Raw genomic sequence first — 21,591 nt, 5'->3', positions numbered from 1 at the left:
ATTCCCTTCTCCTGAACTCATCTGCATTGTTTCCATTAGCAAGTAGTAAGCATATTAGTACATAGCTCTAAAATATAATAAAACAACTGAAGGGTCAGATATGTCCTTCAGGGATCTTTGTTGTGGTGGAGACCAAAACAGAGCTAAAAGGAGAGTAAAGGAATGTGAAAAGACAGTTTAGGATATGTGATCGCTGGTTTTTAAGTTTTAAATGAATTAAGTGATTTTTACACAATTTTTTGGTTAAATTACATATTGAGATGGTGTTGACTTAGATTCATGTGACTTAACGTATCTTGTGAAAGTGTGGGTGACAGCAGAAATAGCATCCTGTAGTTTTTCCACACTCAATGTAATGCTGCAACGGTCTCATATTGCTTTGGCTCCTCCAGTAAAAACTGCATTTGGGCCTTTGAGTGTAACAGTTGTTTCAGCAGCTTTTAGATAATGGCACTTTGGTACTCTGAAGCCATGTTTAATGGTTTAACTGTAGTGATGACACAGGCTGTTAAAGAGCCGCAGGTGCCTCTACCTGGCAGGCTGCCATTCGGGCTATTAGCCCACAATCCAATGATCTCTGTTTGGGGAGTAGTTGTCCTTTTCACAACTGCAGCTCGACTTGTGTTCCACTTAGTCACTGATTGCTCAGTGATATTGTGTGTTTACAGATGATGAATTCCCATAACTGGGCGGTTGCACTTGTGATTTCGAGCTGTCACACTGGATGAGCTGAGCGAAGCGCAGCTGCTCAGGCCTGAGGGAGAGTCGAGTGAGCACATGCTGCTAATTTAGATGGAGGCATAACGGTTGCAGTGCAGATTATTATATTTTTGGCATGAGAGATGTAGGTCAGGTTATCATCCTGTTGCCAATTGCCTGGAAGAGACGGGTAAATCAACAGGAAATACACCAGCTGTCAATTAATTGTCACTTTGACACCACTGTCATCTGTTGAGTCAGCACTTTGGATATATGTGCACATCGCAGATATTTGTTTCATCAGATTGCTATGTCTTTTTTCTGACACTGGGAGTTAGTAATGTCGCTGAGTTCCAACCTTTGGTCAAAATAGGCTGTGATTACATAAGTTTGACATGTTTTTAGGTAATGAATGGCTCATGAAAGAATAATAACTATAAATGCAATTCGTTTTTCCGGTAAGCTCGGTCTGTCAGGTGCATGCAACATTTATGACAGGTTTTAATGACAGTGTTGGTCAGTCTGTCTGATTAAAAGTCCTTTTTTGCAGCAAAGAAAAAGCAAATGAAATGAGACAAACAGATGGAGATTTTTATCTTATTAGAAACAAACCAGATATTGACAAAGTTTACCTTTGGATAAATAATCTGCAGTTGAAAAAGAAGATAAATCACAATATGTGTTAATGCAAAACTCAGCACAAATTGCAATAATGGTGCCTCAGGAGTGAAGAATCGTGATAATATGATATAATGGAGTCTCTGGAGGTTCCTAATAGTAAAAAGGCTTGGCATTATTATTTTTACATTTAGATTCTCCGTTTCTTTTTGCCTTCATTCTGATTGATGCCAAGTCTCGACACCACAGCTGTGACATACTTAGGGGAGAAATCATTGTGAAAACAACACACCAATATCTGAAAGGCTCAGAGAATTAAAAAAAAAAAAGAATATCAGTTTTTATTCCATATTTCACATATGCACGATTCTAGTCTTTAACAGCAGAAGGTGTTATTGAATTAATGACTAGCTATCGATTAGAAAAGAATCTCTCAGGACTGCTAAGAAACTGATATCACACACATAAAAGATGCACATGTATAAGCACCCATACAGACACATTTGTTTCAGGGCAAGAATTCACAGACTCTCTGCCTCCCTGTTTCATGTTAGTCACTGTAGCTTCTTTCCAATTCAGTCGATAGGCTTCCATTAAGAGGGGGTAGGCTATCAGAGCAAACTGTGACCTCCTCTCGCCCTCTTGGAGCCCACTGGCCTGTGATGTCCGTATCAATATGATTTTCATCCCTTTGCACCCATCAGCAGCAATTTCCAATGTCCATTAGTCTCAAGTATCTGTTTCCTCCAACTTGTATTATTGATTTCAGAATGTCTTTTGTTCAGAGCATGTACTCGCATCTTTATGACAGGGACAGCTTCATACACTGGTAGACTCTGTCACTCGGACATCATATTTTCTTTATATTCTACTTACTAAATGATTTCATAACCACTCTCTCTATCTCTCTGTCTAAATGGTGCTTTTGCTTTGGTCACTGCTTGTGGATCCTGTTCAGCAGTAATCTGATCCTGGGTCAGGCTGACAGGCTAGACCAGTGCCCTTAAAGGTCAAGGCTTTTCATCTCAGAGGTCACAAAGACATGACCTGTTGTCATACACAGACGGATATCACAGCAAAAAAGAAGGACAATATGGCCTCATGTCTCAGGAGACATGTTTTCCTTTTTAAATACTTACCAACATCTGTTAATTAAAAAGTGTAATGCTGGTTTGGTCCATGAGTATCTGTCCTACTGAGAGAAGACAAAGTGGATGTGGTATTATACAGTTTTATTGGAGGGGGGGGGGGTTACATTTATTGCTAGTTCTCCATTAAATAACCTGCTCTTCTGATATTTAGAGCTCATACTGGAGAGAATGAGTGAGCCCCCCTGTGTACTCCTTAGAATCAGGTGTTTCTATCAAGGAGATCAGAGATTAGAAGTTCAGGTGATGAAAGGAAAGTCTGGTTGGTGTGAATTTTTATTCCAACAACCTTCACAGGACCTTAGAAAATGAGCTGTAGAGATACATAAAGTTACGCAGGTAACAGAAATGCATTTCACGATCAGCAGTACTTCATTGCAGCACATGGCAAGCATGCAAAACACCACCTGGATGCTCAAAATATCCCCATTTATCCCAATTATAAAGCACGGTGGAGCAAGCATCAGACTCGTGTTTCTTTACAACCATTAAGGAATAAAAAACTGTTATTCCGTTTTTACCAGTTTTTACACAGTAAAACAGTGGAAAATGTGTCTTTTTTCCCTCTTCCAGGAACAATACTTGATTAAAATTTTGACTTGGGGTTTTGCTTTTTTAAATACTTCTCTGAGTTTCAAAATAAAATAACCTACCGTTCTTTCAGGTTAAGATTTTGCATTCAGTATGATACATTTTAAATCTTACCAATCTTCTGAAATCTCTCAGAAATCTGTGAGATTTTAGCAGTTTCTTTAAGCAGTTCCCAAACAGATAAGCACATCCAATATCTAACAATAGTTTACAAAACTATCTTGGGTTACTTGTATCAACAGTCTTTATTGTCTTTTAAGTACTCAGGAGAAAAAGGCAACTTTTACCAATGAAGACTGTGAGGTACAATAAAAAGCTCTAGAACAGCTCTGCAGAAGCTATTTAAAATCCTGAAGTTACAGAAAAAATAATTCCTTAGAAAAAATATGTGCAGATGACTCACTGGTAACATCAACCGTGCCAAATATGACGCAGAGTAAGATGTTCAGAATAATTTAAAACAAATGACACTATCAGTAGTTTCACGTGTAGCAACAGATGTTTCGGGACATTGATCTTAAATCAAAGCAACAAACGTAAATAGAAATGTAGCTTGCTCTACAACGCCTTGACCTCCACTCCACTACCCCCCCCCCTCCCCCCCACTGTGCGTCCAGCATTTCCAAAGTGTGAAGAGCATATGCCAACACTTGCTGGCTGCTCTCCACTGCTGTGACATATTTGCCACCAGAGGGGATCTTAAGATGCTCTTTGACACAGTATAGCAGTTCCTGAGAGAGAGAGAGAGAGAGAGATATGACCTTTGGCTTTATTTATGTCGTTGGCACTCGCGCGAGACCTTTTCATCAGATACGGTCATTGTAATCCCTCAGCCCCCATTCAATTTACAGAGGCACTCTGTCACTGTAGACCACTAAAGTCGACGAAATTAATGGATCAATAAGCCCTCTGAAAGCCTGGAGGAGGATCCAGATCCCACAGGTCGCTATCAAATTACAAGTCATAATGAATGGGATGTTGTTTATGTTGTAAAGTGCAACGTCACTGAGTCCTTTGAACAAACCACTGTCTGAGGAAGATCATACGTGCACTTTATAATTGTTGTTCTTGCCCTTGCGTGAACAAGCTGTAAGCCAAAACTGCTTTGTTAACTGTAAATTTTACAGTTTTTACATTGCATATTTAAAACTGACCTGGTGCATTCAATTATACATCAAAAGGTCCTGGCCAAGTTTCCATGAGAAGCTGGTGAACTTGATAAAAAGAAAAAAATCCTCTCTTTATTAGATTATAACTGATATATAAAAATGGATCATATCCATTTTTGTTCCTTTTACATGTAAATATGATGGCTTTCAATGATCTGGTGCTTATTTTTTTGTGTGTGTTTTAACATTTGTTACTCAAGTTTTCAAAATAAAGATTTGATTGATTTAATTTGATAGATAAATATAAGTACTGGTAACAATTTCTTCAATAGCACATTAAGAGGCATATTATACGATCACATTGTACATGTTGTGCACAGTAACATCACCACAGCTCTATACCATTTATCAAAGCACTGAGAGTGGAAGTACTCGGTGAAGTACTCTCCTGGATAGACAGGTACTGGTATAGAGGAGAAGTCAAACCTGAAACAAAGAAAACAAAGAATGCTCATACGTCATTGTTTAGTAATGGTTTAGAAACGCATCAACGCAGCATGCTTACGGGAAAGTAACAGTAATCTAATTACATTTTTTTCAATAGTAATCCCTTATTTCGCTCATTACTTGAAAAAAGTAATGGGATTACAGTAAATCGTTACTTTTAACACATTACTGCCCATCTCTGCTCATACCAAATATTGACTTTCAAGCTTATTAGAATTGTGCAAAAGTCTGTTTTTGCCTTATATACTGTATTTCCATGTTACAGTATATCACTGCACCTATTTATATCTTATCTTACTACACTGATCATAGCCTTTGTATATTTATACATGTATACATGTGTATGTGCCCTGTGTCCTCCTTAACAGGTTGGCCAGTCTTTTTGCACATACACACATACATAATTATGTTTTTGAAAAACATTTATTATCAATCTCAACTCTTTTGGATTTTCAGATTCACTATCCCCTCTGCAAATGCAATGTTACTTTTTCCATCTTCATTTGCTCCATGTGTCACGAACAACACATGTACGCACATGTTGAAGTGCACAAAGTTGTGCCTGATCATCACTGCCTCCAGCTTTGATTGACTGTGAAACGTGGATGCTGACATTGGTCAGGAGGCTTAAAGCAATATCTAAGAAACTGAGCCCCAGTGAGTATTTTAGTACAACTGATTGCGGCACAAGATGAGAAGCCTCTCACCCAACAATCATAAGTGGTTATGCCCTTAAAATTGAAACAGGTTTGTTATATATTCACCTCTGTAGAGTTGCCATTAAAGGAAGCTGTAACTGTCAGCCTAAAGTCGACATTCAGGGGAACTACAGTTGTGTGAACTTGTTGCTCGAATTCTGCTGATTCTAATGGTATTTATTTATTTATTTTACAAATTAAACTCAGCTATCACAGTTAGTGGTTTCATCAGATCTAGTTTATCTTAAGGCAGCTTTAACATAATTAGTAGTCATTATAAACCCCATCTGAGAATGCACAAAGAATGCTGACTGCAAGAGGCCTGTTTTTCAACACAGTGAGGCCACTGATGGCTCAATACCAGGCCTACAGTATCAAACAACTATTTGGGGCATTCGGGTCCAGTTACAAACAAGGACAATGTTAAATGTTTGAAATGGAAATTTCAATCAAAGTTGCCACTCTGTGTAAAAAAGATGAAACCAGATACGACACACCATCCTCTCTGAGAGCGGAAAAAGATGATGATCATTCAGCTAACACACACTGAAGAAAAGGATAGTGCTAATATGATCACAGTCTGTACAAACTTTGGTCGTCATCTACTCTTTCTGTGCTTTGGATGTGATTTAAAATGACTCTAACAAATGTAACAGGCTTGTTTAAAAGCAGCGCTGACGGTAAAATGAAGCCATAGCAGTCGGGTCACATCTCCAGATTTGCATGCTAGATGGCATGAGAGAAACTCCCACCACAATCATCCTCTGGAACCACATGATCACTTGCAATTCACGATCAAGGATTTCAAACAATAGCACTCGGCATTCATAGATTTAGCACAGAATTGAAACCATGTGCTGTGCGGGTTACTGATGGTCACACTGGAGAAATGTGCTGACAGCTCAAGAAGGCCTTGAGGTGCACATCAGCCCTGGGTAACTCTACCAAACTCGCAGCTCTGCTTCTTTATCGAAAAACAGTCTTTGTTGCCACTGTTGGCAGTTAGTCAATCGCATGTATTAGAGTACCCGCCAATGCTCGCCAGTCATTGATAGCTCTTAAGTGTGTGCATATGGAGTCTTAACTTTGTCATTCTTTGTGATCACTTTGAGATTTGAGTGGGGTTTTTTTTCACTTCTGACAGGCGAGGCTGTGGGGTTTCGTCTCAGGGCTCAGGGCAGACTGCGTGCAGCCGGTGGGGTCATTTGAACCTTGTGGTTGCAGAGCAGAGTGCTGAGACACAAAGAGCCAACACTGCGCTCACAAGTGTCCGACAGTGGGAGAGTCAGGAAGTCTGGCGACTGTAAACCCCACCCGATCCCCCCACCACCGACACCACCACCCACACACCCATCTCTCAGATACGCACGAAGACACGCCAAGCGGGCACTTCTGCATAAACAAGTCTGTGCTACCATACTTATGAGGACATTTGTGCCTTTCACTAATTTTTAACCATAGCAGCCACATATTTCACCCCCAAATTTACACTGATCTAAAGCAGTGGTCACGCCTGCACACAATCTGTCATTCAAGCGGAGTCAAAACCGTTAATCCACCGCCGAAAAACAGACACAACGATAAGAAATACAAAACTATTATTATTATTATACGAAAACAATTGAGTTAAATGAGCCTTTGTTTTGATTTAATCACTTAAGAAGCACACAGAAACTAATGTTTTCCATCATATGTGAAAATGTACCTTTGATTTATGTTGGATTTTTAAACCGAGACACTAGACATATAATTAAAATTATGGAATATCTCATCTAACGTTTAGCACTGCACAGTTGTGCATTTGCATCTGTTGAGCTAATCTACAAACTCTATAGACTCATTTCTAAACACACGAGTAACACCATCTATATTCCCTCATTTTAGGGCTAACACTTGGTTTGACATACAGTAAAGTGGAGCCGTGGGTGGAATATCACCACGTTTAATTTTCATTGTGTGATTCATTTAAAAGTAAAGGTGTCTATCAATCTGTTTAAAAAAAAAAAAATACACTCTGACGTGAGGTTTAATATTGCATAAAAAATTTAGAAAGCTTTGAGTTTTTGTGAGGTTTTTTTTTGCTCTTTTTAACTTTTAAAGGGGAATTCTTCCATGTTTAAAATCTCTTCTTTATTTCATTAACATAAAAGCTTACTGTATACTGACTGCACTGCCATATCATTGCATAGATCCTTAATTATTCAGATTATGGGATCTCTGTAAAAGTTGCCTGAGATATATTATTATATGTTATAAAATGTTCTTAATAGCTGGTTAGTTGCTAAATTAAATCCAACTGTGTGGAATCTGAGAAGCATTTTTTCACTGTCACTTCTAAATATGTTAAGAATTTAAATTATAAAGGAAATTGTAAAATTGCAGTGTAGTGAATGCATTTTACACAAGCATCATTTACTTTAGTTTAAATACACAAAGGTGCATTTGGGTACTTTAACTTGACATCAGAGCAACAGTTATGAGCTACAGTACAACTCAACATACACAGTAATCGTAGACAGGAATTTAGCAGAGAAAACAGCAGATTTGCAGGCAGACTAAAAGGGTGAATGAACAGGTTAACAGCGATGGGGCCTTGAATGGCTGTGACAGGGAGAAAGCAGCAAGAGGCTCCATCTCTGAAGGGGGAAGTGACCCGGAAACGGTGAGTAAGTGCAGCTTGCTGGACCCTTTAGGAAAAATATCTCTAGAAGCAGTGATGCAAGTCTACCTAAACACACATTTCTCTCACTGTTTATGCACAGATGCTTTGCTCTGCTGTACAGATAGTGGAGCCACTGCTTGTCACTTATAAACCTCCCAAAAAAGTTAAGCAAATGCTCAAGACTTCAAAATAAATCTTTCTTTCTCCGTTGTAAAGAATAAAAAGAGCTTCTTTCTTGTTGAACTTTACAGTCTGTGGCGGTATTATGTGGCATTATAACACTGCGGATGCAATGGGAACATATCAGGGTGGCATCTTACTCCAGGCCACCTAAATCGTGGTGTGTTTGTTTTTTATGAAAGGATTTGGCCCAGATTAACTCGTGTGGTCTGAAAATATGTGTGTTGCTGCAGCGAGCTGGAAAATTGATCGGCAACAAGTGCTGCAGGGCGTAACTGTGCAGGAGCCAAGTCTTAATAATCACTTTTTAGTCTTTTGATTTGCTCATTCACTTACAAACTTTCTCTTTTTTTTTATTTTCCATGAAATACATAATTCATAAACTTACATCTTCTGTATGAGAAAAATCTTTAACTTTGTTACAAAATTAAGAAAACTTTATAAAACTCACAGATTTGGTCAAACTTGCCGTACGAATGGACTGTTCCTTATTCACACCTAACTGTACATCACTGTAGGCTCTAGATAGATAGATAGATAGATAGATTTTCTAAGTAAACTTTTTAAGGTTTTTTTTAAAATAAACAACTCTTTGGTTTAATAAAAAATCCTGCAATTTTTATATGCTTACTTACGTTGTTTGCAATTGTTTTTTCTAATTCAGTGTTTTCATTTGATGGTAAATTAATTTCAGAATAATAAAACGAAAGAAAATAGGCTCAACACATAAGATATCTCTGTGAGCATTTTGAATATTCTCTTTTTGTTTCCTCTTTTTTTTTTCACATCTGTGCTGAAACTGAACAGAAAAAGTTGCTTATTCTTACCAGAAACAGGTCTTTACTCATCTCAGCGATTTGTAATATTTACTAATACTGTGTCTTATGCTGAAAGTGATTTATTCAAATATGAATTTGATAATATTCATTCATCGCTTAACTTCAGAACTTACAAAATCTGCATTACAGCTATTACAGGCATTTATTTATTTATATTTGGTGTCAAACACTGTTCAACTTTGTCTCTGGAAAGTGCTTTCTAAATAAACTTCTCTTCCTTGGTTACTTTCTGTAGCATATCAGTCTAAATTAAGACAATTTATTTGAAGGTTGACAGGCTTCTACAACTTTAAATTTTCTTCTAACTAATAAATCATTCAATTTATATAAATATTTTTTATATATTTAGGATTTGGATTTTTCAATGGAGAGTTGTTACAGAGCTTTTAATTAAACACCAAGAAGTTGTCATCTGTTTAAACACATTTCTGAGAGACAAAATGAGCTTCCTGACAGCTCTGCGGAATAACAGGGGGAATGAACACACAAGAAGGCACTAACAGAGACTGTAAAGCTTCTGCAGATTTTAAAATACTTTTAGCAGCACGTCAACACAGAGGTGATAAATGGTGATCATTATTCAGCTTATGGTCTCTGCTTTTAATATTAGGGATAGCAAAGGAAACACTAACCAGCTAATTTACTTAATGAGCAAGAAAAACAGACGATTCTTTTCTTCTTTTTTTTTGTGGTACATTAGTTAATTCGGTTCAAAATGTATAATCATAAGTTGGTTTAACTACTAAATTTAAAATTCGTTCACTGTAAAGCAAATAGTGTGCCCCGGATTTCTCAGCTCTCCGTTATTGAACTTTATTTTTCTCCCTGCAGTGATAAAGTCCTGACAGTCTACTATAATCTTTAAATACGATCTAACGCTGAATAAATAATGCGAAACGACTCTTACAAAGTGAAAGGAAAAGTAGGAGTATGAGTTAATAAATAAATAAAGGATTATTAAAAATGCAATCTGGGCGTGTTTTGGTGTTATCTGTTGGGTTTTGTTGTTGTTTGTTTTGGGGGTTTTTGTGTTGCTGTTCCTGATACAAGTCAACACACATTTAAAACTGCAAATGTTACACGTTTTATTGCAAAATATGATCGTCGTAGAATAACCGTCTTCACAGTTTAACAGTCTTATAAAAGTGAAAACAAAAGATAAAAGTTGTTTTTTAAAAAAAAACTAAACAATGATAAGGCCATATAAATACAAACCAAGTGTTGCTCCACAGGAAAAACAATGAACACACACAAACAGAAAGTATTATTGCAGGGTAGTAAGGCTGATGCAGCATCAGGAGTTTAACGTATGGTACATTCTTTCAGATGACATTACTGCGCAAAGGAAAACTGCTCCGAGGATTTGAACGCATGCACAATTCAAGATGATAAACTCTGTATATAAAATTCAATAATAATAATAATAATAATAATAATAATAATAATAATAATAATAGTGATAAACCAAAAAGTGGCGCATGCACGTTGAATTAGTTGATATGTTGACAACTCATTTAAAAAAAAAGTTAAAAATGAAAAAAGGATCAGACGTATCATGCAAAAAAAATTTGGGCTGACTGTAAGTCGGAGTGTCCACGCACCCAAGAGACAACTCAACAGTCTGCATCAAAGAGGCCAAAGTATTTGCCAGTGTTAGAGAAGTAAATGTAAGGCGCGGCGTTTGCCGTCGGGTACACGACAGGGAACGGTATGGGTAACAAACATCCGCCCAGCACGCTGCTGTCTTTGTAAAAAGTTGGTAATTGCACGTTTTTTCCTGCCTCTGTAAAGTGATCGGCGGCCAGCGGGCCCTCCATGTCCGTGGACAGCTGTCTCTTGAGCTTGTTGCGGCGGTTCTGGAACCAGATTTTCACCTGGGTCTCCGTGAGCTGCAGGGAGCTCGCGAGGCACGCTCTCTCCGAGCTGCTCAGATAGCGCTTCATGTCAAAAGTCGCCTCGAGTTGAAATATCTGTCGCTTGGAGAAGATGGTGCGCGTTTTCTTCTTTACCATGGCTTTGGAGTCCACAGTCTGCTGCTGCTGTTGTTGTTGGTGGTGGTGCTGCTGCTGTGGCTCCTCAGCGCTGCACTCATTTTGCGGACAGGATCCAGCGGTGAGCGGCGGTGTGTTTCCCCCGCGCTGAACTCTGGGCTTCACTGTGAACGGAGCGACAAGATGTGCTTTGGTGCAGCGGTAAAGGCAAACGTAAAAACACCTGCGAACAAGCTCAGCAACATTCCAGTAAAGCAGACACAAACCGGCGTCCTGTAAGCGCTTCTGCATTTTCGCACAAATAATATGAACTTTGAGCGTTTTTTAAAAAAATATTTTGATCTTTATCGTTGTGCTTCTAAACAGATTAATTAGCCTAAAATTTCCCTTTAATTCTATGAAATTTACAGATATGGTATTTAGGTATATCCGTCAGAGTTACCTGTCTCCTCTGTCCTTCGGACGTCCCACACATCCTCACATCGCTCCTCCAAAACATTCTTACATCCACCGTCTTTCTGCCCGTTTGAACAGTCCAAATCTCCACTTTCTTGCGGCCTCAGGTTGAGGATGTTGTCAATTGTGAAGGTCAAACAAGTGCTCCGACTGGGGGCATCCTCTTTGCTCATATTCCCCGGCATTTCATTTGCTCCTCCGAGAAACCCGAAACACCGACGTCTCTGGACGCTCCGAGCACCATTGCTCCTCGGCTGCCACTAGAGCACAGAGGAGCCGGTGCGCAGTAAATCAACGACCCGGAAGACTGCGGTTTAGCAGCTTTTGATTGGCGAGGTTGAGGGGGCAGATGAGGGCGGGATGCAGATTTACGTCTGGCTGCCATATTGGAGGTTTGTGCGCTTTCTTGCAGCCTGCTTTCCCAGGAAGTGTGCAAAAACTAAGAGTTTGGAAACCTTACCAGTTGTTTTATTTATTTATTATTTATGTATTTATTTATTTTAGATACTAAATACTTTTTAAAGTATCTCTGTAAAGAACATTAACATGTCATTTTGACAGCATTTTAACTACTGGCAGCATGAGAATTATGTAACCCGACAATGGGTTAAGGGGGCGCATAACATAGCCAAGTTTAACACAATAAGCTGTTCTAATCTCGCCTCCAACATTGCATATCTCAGCTTAACCTCATTGTTCTTTTTTATTTTCTTTGAAAATGTTACTCACACTATCAAAAACTATTCATCTCATGTGATGCCCTCTTTTCTTTCTTAATTGCCCCTTGGGCATAAGTTGGGTTTTTTTTACATTTTGAAACCCACATACAACCTAAATTCCAAATAAAGATGCCAAATAAACAGCTGATGGCCAAGAAACAGGAAAGAAACCACGAAACGCCTTGTGCATAAAATTTTATTCACATGTGAACATAGAAGTGTACAAAACTCTGTATTAAAATAATCTTAAATTAACAACAAAAAACAAAAGTGTCAGTCAATCAGTGTTGCTAATAGCCTACCCCTGCTAACAGCTATCAAAAGTCACAATATCACAAACACCATACTGGCTTTTATTTCATAAATGAGCTACATTTTAGCACTCATAGGTCACGTGTGTGGGTTCAAATTTCAGAAAGAATTGAACAGTCTAAAGCCACGTGAGAAGATGAGTGTGATGGGAAACTCAGCAGTGCAAAGAAAAACTTTTTCTGTAGCATGTGAATATAAGTTGAAAGCATAAAGTATAGAAAAAAATATACAAAAATGAACTTTTGGTCCTGATTTTTGTCCTCAGATGATTTTTCTATGTGTAACCTGATTGTTTACAGTAATTTGTGTTTTCATTTCCAGATTTTTCTTATACATTTACAAATTAATGAATTCCCAAAGTATCTTTTTCTTTGTTTTAATTTTTTTTACATCGCTTTACACACCATAAACATATTGACTCTTCCAAGTACGTGGACCCCTATATTTTCCAGTGACAGAAATCATCGCAAAATAAAGCTTTAGTTGGAAACTGTGTGACTATGTGTGTGAAATGTCCTCAGTAAAGCACAAAGGAGGATGGTGGGCAGCTTGAATGGTCCAAAAATATCCATCACAATTTCCATATTTCTAGTAATACTAATTTATTCCTGGTAGTGCTAAATTTGGTACTAAATCTTAAAAAATGACCTTTGCTTACAATAAATTGATAAAGGTTCTGCTAATGATGAGGAAGTTTAATGCTGAAAGTAGACACGGGCACCTTGATCTAAATGTACTTCCAGAAAACATCCAAAGGAAACATTTCAACAGAGGATGACAATGCTCAGTGCACTGCAGGGATGAACTTTACTGAATATTCTAACATGAACATTTTGCAGCATCATTATTTGATTCATGTGAGTCACAGGTATACGAGATCTCTTCCACTCTTTAAGTCACACCAGCCCGGTCATCTGTGGCGTTATGAATGACACCGGATGGGTGAAGTGGCCAGACAGCGGATAGTTAACAGAGTTAGAGAAGCCAACTACTGGATGTGACACGTGGGGCAGGTTTGTCAGTGTCAGCGGGGTAGTGACGCTCTCGCGATACAACACGGGAACTCTAACCACCCTCTGGGCGGCGTACGGTGCAGTGGTGCTGCTGGCTTCTATATCTGCCGTGATCTGTCGTTTCCACTTGTTCCTGCGATTTTGGAACCAGATCTTTACTTGGGTCTCGGTGAGCTGCAGCGACGCAGCCAGCCCAGCTCGCTCCGAGCTGCTCAGGTAACGCTTCAGGTCGAAGGTGGACTCCAGCTGGAACACCTGGCTTCGGCTGAACACAGTGCGCGTCTTCTTCTTTCGCACCACTGTGATGTCACCTGAGGCCAAGAAGAAGCAGTGTCTTCATTTAAAAGTTTCTTAGCACACATCGCAACAGTAAACATTTTATGTATATTTCTAGTGTTGCATTTACAGACCATGTAGCTGTTAATTGATCAAATTCATGCTAACAAGTCTCCAGGTGAATATCTCCAAATAGGCAGTACTGCTATGTAATACAACGAACTATGCGGTGCTATTAAGCAATTTGCAATATTTAAGCTAATTTAATGTTCATATAGCATTTAAATATAAAGTTTAATATTTGTATTTTAACCCGTTATGTAATGTCTCCATTCAGTTACTAAATGTATCATCCTTTGCTTTTATCTAATTTCTACAACAAAATAAAAATCTAATCAAATAAAACATGTTGCCCTCTTCTGCTGTAACTGGCAGAGCAGGGTATGGCCCTCAGACCCAAGAAATGCTAACTGCACCCCTGCTCTCTAATGCGAACTTTTGAAAACTTGGGTCACTGCTGCTGTCAATGCACCTTATCGGAAAGAAAATGCACCTAACCAAGAAGCTCTGCAAATGCTGCTTTTTTAAAATCGAAAAAAAAAAATTCCGCTTGAGTGAGTGTGTACTAGAACGGCGCATGCGTGCTTATAGCAGAGCACAAGACTATTTGGGTTTTTTGTGTGTCTTTTTAATGAATTACGTGTACTTTGAGCTCACCTGTGTCACAGCTGTCCCCTAGAGAGACGCAAGAGGAGCGCGTGTCTTCCTCTTCCTTCTCATCTGTCAGACCGTCGCCTTCCTTCTCGGCCGGTTTGTCATTCTCCCCCGCCTTTCCCGTTAAAGTTGGGGAATCCCGTTCGCTGTTTAGCACGGGGTCTACGTGTTCGTGCGAGCGGCTGGTTTTGCAAAGAAGCCCTGCAAAGGATGTCGTGAAAAAAGAAAAAAAAAGTTACTTTAAATCATCCTACACACTGTCAGATTTGTGCACAGCGGGGAATTGCTCGCATTCATGCTGTCTGTCCTCTCCAAGATTATAAATACGCATCAGCTCTTCGCTGCGGGTCTATTTAAAGAACAAGAGGGAGATTGTTGTGAGATCGTTGTGTGGATGCCAAATGCTGTTGGCTTCTACACGGCTGATAATCGGAGAGTGAACCCTGACCATGCGTCATGTCCACTTTTGCCCCATTGAGACCCCAAAGCGAGATGCATAAATCATAAATGTTAGATGTGGGGGTTTGTGTGATGTTTGTTTATCAATAATAAAATGAGTTATATATTTTAACCCGACTCTTGTAAGCGACAAACAAGGAACAAATCGTCGAAACAAAAACGAACATTTGTTATTTTCAGTAACCTTTTCGATGGGACGAAAAGGACGGTCAGGAGCAAACTCACTTCTCGAGCAGCCATTCGCTGTGTTTGCAAATGTTCCGCTCCCGTCCGACCTGTCAGTGTCGCTCAGACGTCTCGTTTTCAGACCCGGACACATCCCCGGGTCGTGACCAGTAAGTTTGAAGCTCGGAGTCTCCGCTCGCTCCTCGGCTGAAGAACGTCTTCCTGTAGTTCCCAGCAAATTCTCAATGTAAAAAGATGAACCTCTCGATGGAGGACCGGATTTCAGTCGCGGTGTTTTATCATCCAGCATGATGACTTTATGACTCCGCCAGTTACAAAAAAAAAACACCCTTTTAAAATCCACCACACGTAAATTTTTATACTGTCATTCCTGGGAAGGCGTCTTATCTCGGGCCAGACGAGTCTTCTGCGCGCAGACCATCCCGACGCAGTCCATGTGAGGACAGCCTGCTACAGTTACGAGAGATACACAAAGCAAATTCGTTTCGGGTTTGAGCTGAGGGCAAAAGGCGAATAGGAATTACTCCAGGAAATACCCGGACACGGTCTCGTAGTTTGTATGCTCTCGTGTGGGCTGTGCGATAGTCTGCCTTGAGGGACCGCAGAGATGCTGTATTTAGGTCAATTACGGAGCAAACCAAGGCAGAGATACGTTGTTGTCCTCAGGGCTGGAGATGGAGAAAGCTCCATGAAGAATGGCACAGTGCACAGTACCGCCTATTGGTTACTTTTGTCCATGCACACTTTATATTTACTATTCACAAAATAACTCTGTTACACTCAGGTTTCACTTTCTTGTCCATAATGACACAGCAAAGCAAACGTTTCCCACAGAAATGCTATTTTTATATTTCATTTCATTGGTTACTAACGTCCAGTTATTTGCCTTTAGATAAAACAGGGATAATAAACATAAATAAACCGTAGTAAAACATTTCTTTTTCTTCTTAAAATAGCAGAAAAACCCAAGACTAAGCATGATGTATAATGTATGGACACTGTTATAGGAGGAGTATGAATCATAATTGTATCATTGTGCGCTAATGCTAATAAAAAGCAGATGCTGCTGATGTGGCATTCATGGAAAATCAACAACGTGCATCAGTGGGAAAAAAAAACTCTTACTGCGCTCAATTAACCGTGTACTTCAAGTGAAAAGTTTGGTTTATCTTAAATTAGATTGCTTGTTTAAATCAGTTCTCAGTAGGTTTGCGGGTCATTTCCCCTTTTAAAAATAAAAACAAAAGAAAAAAAACTGCTTTCCCCAAGACATCCTCATTCAAAACTTCAGCATCTATGGATACAAAAACGTTTGTCACAAAAAAAGACAAAGCACCTACTGGACACAAGAAGCAGCCTGCTTTTTTGAAAATTAATTTTGTGTGTGTTGTAACACCAGTGAGATGTGTAACCTTATAAAGTGTTGCTGGCAAGTTAGAAAGTTGTAATGAGACAAAGTTTTACAAGCCCATCTTTTAACCTCAGCTTAAGGTAAGCACAGGAAACATCCAGTCTTCAAAATATGGGTATAATGTAAAATCAACGTTTCAATGTCAAACTCAGTGAACCTTAAAAACTGAAGCAAAGTAACAATAAGAAAAACTGATTTCTGTATTTCTCAGTGCAGTTTGATCTGAAGTATAACTTCAGAGAACAATTTACATTTTGTAAAAAAGTGACATATTCTGCTTGCACTGGGTTAGAGTTTTGGTTACATTTGGGGCATTACTGGTGATGACTTTGATTGGTGGGCAACGCATTTTCCCATTTGGTTACATGAAAAACTGGGACTGTTGTGGAGGGCTGCACCAATACACTTATAATGAGAACAAATTAGTATTGAGCAGAATTGAGTTCAGCTTATTCATGCGGCCTTTGACAACAGTCCCAGTTTCCTGCCTCAGAGGGTTAAAAGTCAGATCAGTGAGTAGCTTTATATCAAGTTCAATAACAAGAGAATTTCAAACATGGCAAAAATTAGGATAAGGCAGAAGTATTTGACCACGGTTAAGAACTCTTTCCAAATCCTATGAACATTCGACTATTCAAGGAGAAATAATGTATCTTTTATTGAGAGAAGCCCTGCATCACCTTGGGTGCCCATAGATGGACTGGCTGTGTGCTGTAACTTAAAATGAGTTAATTAATGCTGAAAGTGGAAAATACTTAGTCAGCTATGAAACTATGAACAGCGGAGTCAAACACAGCCGTGTTTGGAGTTGTAATAGGATTTAAACACTGAGAAAAGCTTACTTTCATCTGTAAGTAGCCTTGAACTAATGCTCAGAACATTCCAGGCTGCAGGATTTTTTTCAGGCTGCGAGCTGATCAACTTTGTCATACTTACCCTTATTTTCTACATATTTTTGCATTTGAAAGAATCACATCAGAATACAGCATGTATTCAGAAACAGAAAGAAAGAATGTGAACATAGAAATGGAAACAAATCTTCAAATCTATGATCAGACTTTAGAGAAGAGAAGCAAAGAGCAACAAACACTTCTCAGAGAAAAGTGTGCAACACCCCCACCAACATTTTTAAATCTTCATAATACAGCCCACTACTTATGGTACAATTTCCCACATTTACCATGTAATGCTTTTGATTTTAGTACATCTATCTAAAATAAAATAAGTATCTAAAATACTTAGTGGTTCTTACTTAAACAAATATAAGTATTTTTCATTTAATAATGGGGTGTTTTTAAGGCCAGGACAAGCCATGTTTCCTGTTCTTACCTTGTAATTACACTTTTGCAATCGGGGGTGCTGGCTGCACTAGAGTAGGGGAGAGCGGGGTAAGTTGTCACACGGGTAAGTTGTCACACTGTTCATAACTCCAACACTAGAGGCTCTATCTCAAAAATGAAATAGCCACTTTGTGTGACTTCTTCTTCTATAGTCAACCTCCTGTTCACATGTGGTCAAGACTGCTCTAATCTGAGGTGAGCACATCTTTTTTATTTTTTTGACCTAAAAGGAAAAATAAATCACTTTAAATTTTCTTCAGTACAACTTTGTTAGGTATAGATGTTACAGATTATTATTTTACACAAAATAGAGGAGACATTAACGTGTCTTTTGATACTTCAGCTGATGTGCTATGTTGAGCTAACCCTGACATTTAGCCAAAATTAGCATAAATGTCAGTTTGGGGCAAGTTGTCTCCTTAACTTTGGGGCAAGTCGTCACATGTGACAACTTGCCCCAGTACAAATAAATGCTCCAAAAAATTGTGATATTGTAATTCATTTGTATTTGTAATAAGGTTTTTGAAGAAAGGAAGGAGAGGCAGGAATTAAGGAAGGAAGGAAGAAAGTAAGATGGTTCGAAATTATCAACGAAAGACAGAGCGTGGCAGAACACCACCTGACATTATGTTAAAGGCAGTCAGGCAGGTAAAGATGCAGAACAAATCAATCACAAGTACAGCAAAGGATTTTGACATAAATTACCGCACTGCAATTACTGACAGCGGACTACCAACTCCAGAGGACATCCAGCCATATCCAAAAGCTGGCCGCCGAAAACCATCCAGCAAAGGAAGAAAACGACGCAAATCAGCAATTCTAACCGACACGCCAGTGAAGCAGCAACTAGAAAAAGAAAAGAATAAGGCTGAATCTAGCAAAAAGCTGTTTCAAAAGAGAGGGACGCGAGGGGGGAAAACATCTGGACCTATGAAGAACAACGCAGCTAAAAGAAGAAAAATAATTCAAGAGTCATCATCAGATGATGAAGAGTGCTTCTGCCTTGTCTGTGTGGAGCCATTTTCAAACAGTCGTCCAAAAGAGACCTGGGTAAAATGCGTAAAATGCAACAAATGGGCCCATGATGCTTGCACCTCAGGCCAGGCAATTTATGTGTGCCAGAATTGTGACTATGAAGTTGAGTCTGATTAATCAGAAATAAGGCATCTGTTTTGTTCAGAGGATAAACATGTTAAGTAAAGCAAGTTATTTGCAGCATTCCATTCATGGATGATGGATTTATGTGCAAGCCAGAGAACATTTGAGTTTAAAGTTCAAACTAAAGTTTTCTTTCTACTTAATGTTTTGATTAAAATGTGTATTGGATTGAAATAATTGTTTTTTTCCAAATTCTCTTGGCATAATTGTTCAAATTTCCAGTTTTGGTTTGAATTCAACAATTAAAATCAATAATCATAATTAAGTATTTGTGTTCATATTTTAAGATAATCTAGTGTGACAACTTACCTGCCGATGGGGCAAATTGTCACAAGTGCACATTCTCCTTTCAACAGTCTACAACTCCGTAATGAGATAAGATATGAAAATGTAATCAATACATCATATGTGCCCGAGACTTCCGTCTTTCATTTGGTGAAACATTTATTACGTTGTGATGTATGGTGCTCAGTAAAAGTTAGTCAGTGTGAAGAGTGTGACAACTTACCCCGCTCTCCCCTATCCTTCTTTTTTGTGTAATAGAAGAGTACAGTGGCAAAGCGTATTCTCCAGCTATCACCCAAAAATGTATCTGGAAGGTACTCATTAAATTTAAAAAATATATTATTTATTTATTAATTCATTGATTTATTTGTGTCTCCTTCATTTAAATATACTGTGTAGGTAAACACCAATGGAAAAAATACAGTTTAATTTTATATATATGTCCTTTTTAAACTCCCAGTTATTATTTATTTGGTCCTTCTTACATTTTACATATCATCAGGAACTGATAAGTATATTTAGGGCAAAAGGTAAACCATAAATTCTGGTAAATGTTATGAAGTTGCATCTTAATTTGCACGAAGTATGAACTTAATTACCAATTTACAGTTTAAAAAATGTGATTAAATTAATGTAACAGAATGCCAGAAATGCATTTGGCTTTCTGTAAGGTGTGATGATGTTCATGTACTGCTTGCAGTTGTGATGGTAACATGTCAAATCTCACAATTTTGTTCACAGTTTGAAACTGTTGTTCTTAAATACATCTTAGTTTTAAAATGAAAAATGTCCAACAGTATGAAAACATTCATATTTCTTTGTTAATGGGAGGGTTTAAAACACCAGTATCCAACTTTTAGGATTTCAATCTCTATAAAATTCTGAAAATATATATATATAAATATATATATTAATGAGGACTTTGTTTTTATAACATTTCATTTAAATAACCAAAACCCTCACAAATGTTGCCACCTTCTCATTCAAATGTTGCTGAATTGGATTCTGATTGGTCCACAGGAGCATGACATCATGAAGTTCTAATGAGGTCCAGCCCACTTCGAGCAGTGACAAAAACACAAGAAATGAGAAAGGAACCAACTGTGTGAAATAACGAAAACTTTTACAACAGTCACAGAAAATGTGACGCTCACGTGGGACCCATTCACGTCTACCAAGCTGGAAAGTTGTTTTCACTGTAACCAGTTGGTATGTTTTCCATTTCAATATCCTTTTAACCTCAAATATTCATTACTAATAAATAACATATTCAACAAATAAGAAGATTTTATGTACATTTAACAGAAACTACTTTTCTACTTATCTCCACCCTTTTCATGCATGAATTCATTTAGTTATTTATTTATGACATTTTACTTACTTTGCACTTGACAAATGAGTGACGAGATCTTATCCCTCGTCTTGTTTTCATGAGGACCCTTAATAGTGCGGCTTTGCCGTTCACATTAGGTAATTTAGAAAGATGCTGTTTCTATATGAACTTATAGGTCAGTAGTTCAAAAGCACACGTGGAGGCTTGTCAGAGAGCATAATCTGCCTTCATCCCATTGTTCTTGACCTCCTTCCTGAGCTATGAAAATATGGAGGGCCCAAGTAATTGTGCTGATGCTTGAGTCTACGGGAGGAGTCGACATATCTGGGTACCTCTGCAGTTTTTCCCCAACAATGATTCAGCCAGGTGCTTTTGGGCCAGCTTGAAAAATGACCCCTCGCTGGAACATTAACATAACACTTCCTGTCCTGTCTCGCCCTATTTTGAGGAACAGCACAGAGGTACGTTCAAGATCACTTAATTATGGCTGGCATAAGGTACAGATTATGCAATGAAGAACCCAACCTCTAGATTACATTCTGTACTAATGCAGATAAACAACTCCTTTTTCTGCTTCCTAAAGTAACATTTTGAATTCATTAATTTAAGATTGTGGAAATTTATTAGACTATTATTTGCAGTGTGAGAAGACACCCAAAAGATTTAATACTATAATTTAAAGATGTGTGATTTCATGTCCTGTACAAATAATTTTACAAAAGAAAACTGTTAACAATGAGGTTGACATATCAGAAGTATTGTGGTGAAGGGTCCCTATTTTGTAAACATATTTAACATAGCCTATGTTAATTAGCATTTCCTTCTTTCTGTCTGACAGCTTGTGGTGCCAATATTTTACAAGTCCATTGCTTTTTTTATATGAAGTC

The 21,591-nt window shown here is 38.3% G+C and overlaps 2 protein-coding genes across 2 annotated transcripts; both read right to left on the bottom strand.

Annotated features, from left to right (window-relative positions):
- Positions 1-10,135: 10,135 nt before the first annotated feature.
- LOC309693190 (homeobox protein Nkx-2.3-like) lies at positions 10,136-11,788 on the bottom strand. The gene is made up of 2 exons (XM_082512209.1): positions 11,485-11,788; positions 10,136-11,206 (listed from the first exon to the last, which is right to left on the bottom strand). The coding sequence occupies exons 1-2, from the start codon at positions 11,681-11,683 to the stop codon at positions 10,665-10,667; spliced, it is 741 nt and encodes a 246-aa protein (XP_082368335.1). The 5' UTR covers positions 11,684-11,788; the 3' UTR covers positions 10,136-10,664.
- Positions 11,789-12,407: 619 nt separating this feature from the next.
- On the bottom strand, positions 12,408-15,865 carry LOC309693136 (homeobox protein HMX3-like). The gene is made up of 3 exons (XM_082512131.1): positions 15,217-15,865; positions 14,536-14,733; positions 12,408-13,853 (listed from the first exon to the last, which is right to left on the bottom strand). The coding sequence occupies exons 1-3, from the start codon at positions 15,464-15,466 to the stop codon at positions 13,426-13,428; spliced, it is 876 nt and encodes a 291-aa protein (XP_082368257.1). The 5' UTR covers positions 15,467-15,865; the 3' UTR covers positions 12,408-13,425.
- Between the last annotated feature and the right edge of the window lie 5,726 nt (positions 15,866-21,591).

This window comes from Aulonocara stuartgranti (genome assembly GCF_965226115.1).
Source record: "Aulonocara stuartgranti genome assembly, chromosome: 3".
In the NCBI taxonomy this organism is placed as follows: domain Eukaryota; kingdom Metazoa; phylum Chordata; class Actinopteri; order Cichliformes; family Cichlidae; genus Aulonocara; species Aulonocara stuartgranti.
This window is presented reverse-complemented; position numbering and strand designations above follow the sequence as displayed.